This window comes from Syngnathus scovelli, chromosome 21, assembly GCF_024217435.2.
Source record: "Syngnathus scovelli strain Florida chromosome 21, RoL_Ssco_1.2, whole genome shotgun sequence".
Lineage (NCBI taxonomy): Eukaryota > Metazoa > Chordata > Actinopteri > Syngnathiformes > Syngnathidae > Syngnathus > Syngnathus scovelli.
In genome coordinates, this window is record NC_090867.1 from 3394103 (window position 1) to 3403007 (window position 8905).

Below are 8905 nucleotides of genomic sequence, written 5' to 3' on the forward strand. Positions count from 1 at the left end.
TCTTGGATGAGCGGCATCTTTTTCAAAAGCGACCGCGACAAATCTGCTCTCAAAACTGTGCAAGCTTATTGGATGAGTTTTTTATTTATTTGCTTTTCAAACAACAACAACAACAACAACAACAGTGTGACAACATCTCAAGCATCCACCATCACTTGCGGGAACGCAGCCGCCGCATGATGATCACGTGATCGCTTTCCTTTTCCTTCGGTTCCTCGAGCAGCGGCGCCTGAACACGTAAACACGTGTCAAGCAGGGGGAGGGGAGGGGGGGGCAAAGGTCGACGCACGCGGCGGGGCGCGCACACTGACCGAGTCCTGCGAGACAGTAAGCATCAGGGCCGCTTCCTTGCTGTAAAGCTTCCTGCGGCCTCGCTTGGCTTGGGTTGCCATGGCGACAGGGCGTCCACAGAGGCTTTGAGCTGTGAGCCACAAATGAATGTGCGTGTGAGAGGAGGCGCTCCCTGCTGGCAACGCTCAAAGAGTCACTCACCCGCGCCGCTCGGGATGGATGGTGATGGCGGTGCTGAGGGCGGACACGGGCTGGACTGGCTGGAGGAGAACGGCACCTCCTACCAACGAGGAAGAGGAGAAGAAGATAATGTTTCGGAGCGACTTTGTAATCCTCCCAAATTGCAGCGCGTCTCTCACCTGCTGGAAAACCCTAACAACTGTCCTCACGTTTACTCGCTTGTTATCGCTCAACGCCAAACCCTGAACGCACGCACTCAAACAATCAGGCTCAAGTTGGCGTTGGCAAAAGCGCTGCATTTTCTCACCTCCACTTGGCAGTTTGTCCTTTTCCTCACCACTCGTACATTCTGGATTTCCTCCTTCAGCTCCTCCACCAGCGGCAGCCTCCTAGGCGCCGGGCTCTCCTTGGGCTTCTTGTTCTCTTTCTGTGCTAACTTCTCCTGACACCGCCGCACCGGGACCTCGACACACTTCGGTTCTGGTGGGCGTGGTGATTTAGCGGGCGCCGGAGCACTCGGAGATGCTGGAAGATGGCACGGGCACGCACTCACCTTGCCGTCGCTCACCTTCCTCCTCCATCGTTCTTCGTCGTTCAAGCTCCGCCATCAGCTCCTGCAGCCGGTGCTCGTATTCCGCTTTCTGATTGGCCAGTTCCTCGGTGAGCTGCAAACACTTCTTGTCACTGCGGAAAGACAAAAGCGGATCAACAAGCAGCCACCGAGCGAGTGCTCGTGTTTGGCACGGCGCTCCGTTGCCTTCCGATTTTTTGGAAGACCCACAGTGGTCAATACCAGCGCATCTTTTCTTGCGTTACTTCCCGGATGACTTTGGATTGCTGGGCGCAGGTCTCCATGGCCGACAGGCACTCCTCGCGTAGTCGGGCCATGTTGGCGTGGAAGTCGCTCTGGCCTTTGCCCTCCTGCGGCAACAGTCGGTGAGATAAAGTCCGGGCACGGACGAGCGCATGTCGGCCGACAATAACCTCGACTTCGGCGTCCCGTCGGCCCTTGAGGCGCCGCAGGCGGGTCCCTGCCGTGGTCAGTTGGTCCTCGGCAGCCGCCGCGCGCTCCCTTTCCTGTTGCAAGTCCCGTTCCAGGGAGGTGACCTGTTGCCAACCAAAGGAAAACACACAAAGGGAAAAGACGGGAAAAAGAGCAGGAGGAGAGGGGAAGAAAAAGAAAAAGCCTTTTTCTTTCTTACCTGTACCTGCAACTCAGAGATTTGGTCGACGAACATTTGGTTGCCTCGCGTCAGTCGACGAGATCGCCGCACCGATGCCGACTTGCTGCACTCGCCCTCCTTGGCTGCGGGGAGGAAGTGACATCATTGCACAGGACCGACGCCGGCGCCGTTCTCGTCCAGACGTCCTTCCGCAACTTGCCCGTCTTTCCCGTGTTGTCGTCCTCTTGGTCCTCCCGCCCGTCTTCGCGGTTGACCCCCTCCTGAGCAAAGCGGCCACGGAAATAGAAAAAGGAGGAGAAAGGTAAGAGTGAAACAAAAACAGAAAAACAGAAAGAAAAGAAAGGAAGATAACGGTAAAAGCCCTCACCCGATTGGCCAGCAGCACTTGCGGCGAGATCAAGCTGTGGTATCCCTCCAGAAGCCACGCCCTCCTCGCCTGCCCTTCTTCCTCCTCCTCCTTGGTGGCACAGCGCCACGTCAGTTGGTGTCTGGCCATGTTGTACGTGCAGCACGTGCACTCACCTGGGTGCTCCGTCTGAGGAAGCTCTTGAGGATCTCCAGCCTCCTGTCTGCTCGCTCCTCAAGGATCTCTCGCTCATTCTTCAGACGCTCGCTGATCAAAGCGCCACAAGGTCACATTGGCGGCATGGCGGGACTGGGCGGGCGCTCCCTGGGCTCACCTGAAGTCCTTCTCCATCTGCTTGAAGATCTCCATGAACTCGGCACACACTTCTTCTCTGATTCGAGCCTCCTCAGCCAAGCCAAAGGTCGCCTCCCCGTCCGGCCGCCCCTGTCCAAGCCAGCGGGCCGAGGTTAGGTGCCGTCGCATCAAAGCAATTTTGCAACCACCGATAAAACAACGCGCTCTACCTCGTCGCCTTCCTCCTGTGTGGTTTCCTCCCCGTCGTCGTCCTCTCCTGCTCCCACGTCGCTCTCTTCCTCAGCATTGTCCTCCATCACGTCCTCCAGCGTTGTCTCCCAAACAATTGCGGAGTGTGGGCGGCCGCGCTCCAGCGCGTTGCGGCGCCAGTCGGCCTCGTTGATGAGGACCGACACTTCCATGGCCGACCTGAGCGAGGCGTCGTCCGGGCCGGCGGGTCTCGGGTTCAACACCACCACCTGGAGAAAAAAAGTTCACTGCGTGAGGACCACCAGTTTTGGAGTTGACGTTTTCAAGGCTCGCACCTTCTGCGCCAGAGCGGAGAACTTGAGGACGTTGAGCGTCTCGTCGACGCAGGATGACTCCTGGTTGATGTTGACGACCATGGACACCTTGCCGGCGCCGCAGAAGAAGAACTGAAGGAAGTGGGTCAGCTTGGACTCCCTGAAGGGAACGTGATGTGGGAACCTGCTCACAAAAAATTCATAAAAAAAAATAATAATTGCAAGTTGCGAGTGGTGACAAACTGCTCTCGTGTGGCAGACATGCAGCATACTTTGCGTTCTGCTTGATCCTCATGGCGCTGATGCACTTGCCGAGCGCCAGGAGTGAGCTGTTGATGTTCCCCGCTTCTTTCAGGCGCTCGCCCGTGTTGCGTGTGCGCGAGCATCGCTCCGAGCCGGCCAGGTCGCACAACACCAGCCTGCGCGTGCAAAAGCGGCAGCTGGTGAGTATGGCGTGCTGGGGGCGGGCCAAGATGCAGCGGCGACACTCACTCACTGACGCCAAGGAACCTGGGGACGGCGGCGGCGTCCACCCGCAGGATCCTAATGGAGAAGATGCTGTGGCTGCGCAAAGAAAACGCGGTGAGAAGAATAAAAGAGGGAGGGGGAAGGGGGATGTCACCTCCTGCTGGATTGCTGGTTGAGTCTGGTGGAGGCCAAGCTTTGGTTCCTCTTGCCGATCTTCACCACTTTCAAGGCTTCCTCGGAGCTGCTCACCTGGACCCACTTCAGGTCTACGCGTGGAAAGAATAGAGTTGCATTGCACATTAAACAACAAATAATAACAAGATGGCGGACAGCCTTTTGCTGAGATCAGGACCATCGAGGCACCCCGAGTGGTTGTGTGCGGGGTTACCTTTGATGAAGGGATTTCCTTTGACATCCTGAGACAGACGCAGCGTCGTCCTCTTGACCTGTCCTCCTGGGACCTGAACGCATGCTCCCGTGAGTCCAACAGCCGTTCCGGCGGCACATTTCCATCGCTACCTGCTCCAGAAGGTCGTGAATGTTGTCCTTGTAAATCTCACAGAAGGAAACCCAGACAGAAAAGTGAAGGCGGGGCGGGACGTCCAGAGGCAACCTGTCGCTCTCCGATACGCTGGCGACGCTGCAGTCGGAGCTCAGAGACGAGGCTGATGCAGATGCATGACACAAAGACATGCACGCAGCGTTAGCAAACATCATAAATATGCAACAAGCAAGAAGAGTGAGCAACCTTCAAGAAAAGTTGATCTGCCAGAGGAGGTGCTTTTGTCATTCTGCAGAGACAAAGGAGAGAAGACGACGGTTGAAAAACTTCAGCTCATGGGACCAATCTGAAGACGTTTTGGGACAAGACCTCTCGGACGGTCCTCAGCAGACTCAGCTTGGCGGTACTCTCGGCTTTCTGCTGCTTCGGACTCAGTCGGCTGAAGTCTCGGCAGCGGTGAGGCTTCAGATGGCAGCCGGCATGCAGATGACCTTCTACGCTGTTGAAGAGCAACCAGAGGCAGCGTGGCAGCAGGCCGCCGTCGTGTTCCGGACCTGAAAACGTGCAAAGGGCCAGTTGGACGGGTGGGCGGGCAGATGGGCGGACAGATGAACAGCTTTGTCGCACGCTGACCGAGGAAGGTAAAGGTCTTCCCGGCGTTGGTGACCCCGTACGTGAACAGCAGACAGTTTTCTCCGTGCAGAACATCTCGCACCAAACCACGAACAGATCCTTCAAACACTTTCCTCTGACTGGCATCCGGGCCAAACACCTGAAAGGAAGTGACATCATTTCACGAGTCATCAAAGAGGGCAAAGCGTGCGTGTTTACCTGGGTGAAGGTGAACCTCTGAGCAGTTTGTGGAGGGACCTTGTCAGCCTGTCTGTTGGACTGCCCGCATCTGGGAGCTTTGAGGACCACAGTGTGAGGTCCCTCGATGACCACGCAGTCCTGAGCACGTTTGCAACACAACTCGGTGCTCAGACGCACTCAACCCGTTGGCCGCGTTTGTGGAGGTGTGCCGGTTACCTGTGACCGTCCGCTCTCTGCTCCTGTCAAAGGTCGAACCCTCAGGTAGACCAGCAGGTTCTCCGACCGGCTCTTGGCTTCATCCTGAGGAACGACGCACACGACCTGCTAAATGAATTATCACGTTGTGCGTTGCACCGGTTGACCACAGATCCAATTTTCATTTTGAGCTGCTGGAAGATTTTGCCACGGCGGCAGCGACAACGACGAGAAGGATCGTCACCTGCTTTGGCAGAGCAGAGAATTCATCCAGGAGGTCTTGCTTGATGTCGTCCACCTCCACAGGGCCGACCCTCTCCAATTTGCCGCCAGCAAAACATGACTCCATCACCTGGGCCCAAATGCGCGTCCGCCCGCTCCAGTGAACACATCAAAGCTCAAATGGATCACCAACAGATTAGATCATGAATCTGAGATGCACCTCGCCCAGTTTGTTGTTTTGACGCACTGAGAGAAGCACTCTTGTTGCCAAACATAAGCGACTGTTGTTAGTATTAGCCACGGCTAACAAACTCACGACCACTCAGGGCCACCATGTCTGCGCACGCAACACGTTCGACGCAATGTATAACCCTTGTTCAACGTGTGGCTGTTTTCCAAGAAACTCACTTTTGGCGAGTTTACGACAATCCCGCAGCTCTCTCGCTCGTCGTCCGCGCTCTACTTTTGAAAGTGGAAGCAAAGGACCAGGACCAATCATAAAACGGCACAGCCGTATTCTTCTTCGGCGTTTATGTGCATTACTGCATTACCGCCACCTACTCGTACTTTTGGAACAACGCTGTCATTTCCAGTTTCTTCCTGTCCATCAACGAAATGGTACATTCCATTTTCGGTTTGGTCATTTGTTTTCTGAAACGTTAATTTGTTGTAATTTGTTCCGAAGTGTAATTTCTTTTGTTTGTAAAAGATACACTTTTCAAAGAGTAAATGAAACTTTCACCCACAGATTTATTTTAAATTGAATTAAACTCCACAACATATCAACACAATGGGTATTTCTAACATAGTTTTTCAACTTCAACTTCATCAGCTATACACAGTTTGACCAGTAGGAGTCATCCAGACCATAACCAAAAGAAAACGAATGAGCGACCATGAGGGACAAAACCGAATAAAGGGGCATTTCAATAAAAAATCAACGACAGCAGAAATAAATTACAATTTTAGAAAAACAAATAAACACAAGTCAAAGAATTTGAAATACCAAAAGTTTAACAAATGAGCATTTCTGAAGTGTTTTTTCAGTTGTTTGTTTCCATTTGCACTTACCAGACACCAATTATAGAAATGCAAGAAACTGTTTTGACAGTTTAGTCATTTTAGGGAAAGAACTTTTCAATGTAAATTTGGTGGACTGATCATAAACATGTTTGGCGATCAGAAATCTTGGCACGGGAACATTGAACACGCCGACCGGGTGGAAATCGGAGAGGTGACGTCACGGAGGTTTAGGAGGGGCCATCGTGGTTGGCGTTCAATCCAGAGCAGCGTGTAGCAGGGCACCATGACTCCCGGCCATCTTGGATTTCTTCATCTTGGCAATGGCCTTCTGAAGATCAGACGCGTGAATGGGACGGATGCAATCCTCTGACGGGCTGAAAAGCACAAAGAGCCAAATGGTAACGGCGTCCGGGGCGACATTGCAGAAGAGGCGTCACTCACCCGTCGTCGCCGCCGCGAGTATGCACATAGTCTCGAACGCACAGCAGGGCGCTGTCGCGGCACATTTCCCGAAGGTCACTGCCGGAGAAACCCTCCGTTTCCTTGGCGATCTCTAAAAGCTCCACCGACTCGTCCACCTGTGGGACAAAGAAAAGAATAGCGGAAGCACAGGAGGAAGGAACACGGAGCGCCAAGCGGTACTCAGACGAGACGTGAACTTACGCTCTCGTTTTCCAGGATGAGTTTGAGGATTTGCTCCCGTTGATGCAAACTCTACGGAATGCAGAAAAGACAAGAGATGAGCGAGTGGGCACGCTGCAAATGTGACAGCCACAGCGTGAGGTTGCGCGCGCGTACCGGCTGGTTGATGTGGAACCTGGTGGGCATCCTCCTCAAAATGGCCGAGTCCAGATCTTGAGGTCGGTTGGTGGCGCCCATCACGATCACCTGAAGAGAGTGGCGTGCGTGTTTACAGAGGGACGAAGCTCGCTGGGGTGGGCCAGCAGTCGGCCGCAGCCTCACCTGACAGCGGTGGTCCGTGTCCAGGCCGTCCCACAGACTCATGAACTGCGCCTTCATCATGGCCGTGGCCTCGTGGTCAGAGCTTGAGCGATTCCTCAGGAACGAGTCTGCCAACAAACGCCCGCGACATATTAGGATATCTTGATAAAAAAAATAATGCTGCTCAGAAAGACGTTTCTTCTGCAATTGTACGTGTTTATGGAAATTGGACCGCTTGGATGCAAAATTCATTCATTCTTAAGAGTAAGGTCCAACGGCACCCGTGAGCGCCTCACCTATCTCGTCAATGAAGATGACAGCAGGTTGCAGTTTGACGGCCAGGGAGAAGACAGCGGCGGCCAGCTTCTGCGACTCGCCGTACCACTTGTCCGTCAGCGTGCTGGGCTGCAGGTTGATGAAGCGGAAGCCCGCCTCCTTTGCTGTCGCCTTGGCGATCAGCGTCTTTCCGCACCCGGGCGGCCCGTACAGCAGGACCCCTGTTGGTGTGATCGCCGGTGAGAAGGAGGACAAAGAGGACAGCCACTGTGAAGACAACCTCTGACCTTTGGGGGGCTGCAGCAGCCTGGAGGCTTGGAAGAGATGTCGCTTTTGGATGGGCATGATGACGGTCTCCTGCAGCTCGGCAATGACCTCGTCTAGACCGCCGATGTCGCGCCACGACATCTGCATAAAAAGGCCGACGCGACGATGACGTCACACCGTTTGCCTTTCTTTTGGTTTGTGGGTGCGTGCATGCCGACCTGCATGCTGAGGGGGTCCACCAAGTGGGCGGCGATGCTCATCTCGTACTCGGACAGCTTGACATCTTTGACGCCGATCTGCCGCATCAGTTTCTCCGCCTGGCAAAAGTAGTGCAGAGGCACATGGTCAATACACACGGCCAAAGCTACTGGAGCCATTACGTACGGGTGGCCAGAAAGCATCAACTGACTTGTTTCTGCGCTTCCATCTTCTGCTTGCGCGTGGGGTCGATGGCGTCCACCATCCACTTGACGGTGAAGTAGGTGATTGCGCCAAAGATGGTCAGGCGGAACAGGAGCCCCACCACCTCGTTCCTGCCCAGAGGCCGCGTGGCGTGCTCCACCGGAAGCTCCCTCAGCACCATCCCGCCGGCCAGATTCTCACGCCGCAAACTGCCTGAAACGCACATTCCACTCAAGGTCAAAAGGCCATCTCAACATGATGCAACACGTTTGGTCAGTAACATCCCTTAGATTTTGGTAAAACATCCATCGTTAATCATTGTCAAAATTGTTGCGGCGCTCGACATAATGACGTTCATTGTCAGCAGACACATTATGGACTTCGTGTCCAGCTCTGTTTGGATCATTGCATGTCTCTCACGGAACGAATGAAGAACATCTCGTTTTCAGCAATGAGCACATAAGTTTCCGTGCACCTTGCTAGCCATCTTTGTATTTATCTGTCTTTTTCCTGCATATTTCTTTGGATAAATCTAGTTGTTCGAAAATGCATCCGGCGTTTTCTTTGTATTTCTTCCGCAGTTATTCTCCGCTTGCAAAAAGCCAAAGTAGTTAGCGCTGTTCTCGTTAACGTTAGCATTAGCTAGCAGTAGCATTAGGTTGACCTTCCGGGCTGTCCGCGCTCACAAAATGACTCCCTGAGATGGCACAAAGCCACAAAACAAACATCCAGACTAAAACATCAACAAGCCAAAACTAATTTGAAACGGATCGCCGGAGTTGACTCGAGTGTCCAAACGTACAGCGTGTTGTTGACAGCTTAAGAGGAGCACGTCCGTTGCGTTCGTGCTTCCGCGTTCGCTGCTTCTTCTTCTTTTCTCCGGGCTACAAAGGAACAGAAAGAGCACGAGAGCTCACGCTGCCCTCTAGCGGCCAAAGGGATTCACGGCACTGTGACGTGTGTACGGCGGAACAAA

The 8905-nt window shown here is 53.9% G+C and overlaps 2 protein-coding genes across 9 annotated transcripts; both read right to left on the bottom strand.

Moving 5' to 3' along the window:
- Positions 1-64: 64 nt before the first annotated feature.
- Positions 65-5572, bottom strand: LOC125991094 (kinesin-like protein KIF20A). Of its 8 annotated transcripts, none has more exons than XM_049758643.1 (27): positions 5428-5572; positions 5042-5149; positions 4819-4902; positions 4621-4740; positions 4423-4561; positions 4159-4343; positions 4036-4078; positions 3807-3952; positions 3676-3748; positions 3442-3553; positions 3312-3383; positions 3092-3238; positions 2841-3003; positions 2526-2774; positions 2336-2445; positions 2178-2268; positions 2023-2112; positions 1855-1915; positions 1674-1777; positions 1456-1578; positions 1265-1392; positions 1025-1155; positions 779-951; positions 651-713; positions 493-571; positions 312-421; positions 65-229 (listed from the first exon to the last, which is right to left on the bottom strand). In XM_049758643.1, the coding sequence occupies exons 2-27, from the start codon at positions 5144-5146 to the stop codon at positions 152-154; spliced, it is 2979 nt and encodes a 992-aa protein (XP_049614600.1). In that variant the 5' UTR covers positions 5147-5149; positions 5428-5572; the 3' UTR covers positions 65-151. The 8 variants fall into 8 exon arrangements, with proteins under 8 accessions (XP_049614600.1, XP_049614597.1, XP_049614598.1 ...); XM_049758640.1 differs by having other exon boundaries at positions 4819-4923; XM_049758641.1 differs by having other exon boundaries at positions 2023-2109; positions 4819-4926.
- A 177-nt stretch (positions 5573-5749) lies between these two features.
- On the bottom strand, positions 5750-8879 carry atad1b (ATPase family AAA domain containing 1b). The gene is made up of 10 exons (XM_049758707.2): positions 8732-8879; positions 7937-8142; positions 7746-7844; positions 7548-7668; positions 7281-7481; positions 7006-7112; positions 6841-6930; positions 6706-6756; positions 6484-6620; positions 5750-6416 (listed from the first exon to the last, which is right to left on the bottom strand). The coding sequence occupies exons 2-10, from the start codon at positions 8108-8110 to the stop codon at positions 6296-6298; spliced, it is 1101 nt and encodes a 366-aa protein (XP_049614664.1). The 5' UTR covers positions 8111-8142; positions 8732-8879; the 3' UTR covers positions 5750-6295.
- Positions 8880-8905: the final 26 nt, after the last annotated feature.

Coding starts and splice junctions, on each gene's coding strand:
- atad1b (XM_049758707.2), bottom strand. CDS start 8,110: ATGGTGCTGAGGGAGCTTCCGGTGGAGCACGCCACGCGGCCTCTGGGC. Junction 7,482..7,547: donor GCTGCTGCAGCCCCCCAAAG/GTCAGAGGTTGT, acceptor TCACACCAACAG/GGGTCCTGCTGTACGGGCCG. Junction 6,621..6,705: donor TCATCCTGGAAAACGAGAGC/GTAAGTTCACGT, acceptor TTTGTCCCACAG/GTGGACGAGTCGGTGGAGCT.
- LOC125991094 (XM_049758637.1), bottom strand. CDS start 5,146: ATGGAGTCATGTTTTGCTGGCGGCAAATTGGAGAGGGTCGGCCCTGTG. Junction 1,579..1,673: donor TCTCTGAGTTGCAGGTACAG/GTAAGAAAGAAA, acceptor GGTTGGCAACAG/GTCACCTCCCTGGAACGGGA. Junction 714..778: donor GGACAAACTGCCAAGTGGAG/GTGAGAAAATGC, acceptor GCGTGCGTTCAG/GGTTTGGCGTTGAGCGATAA.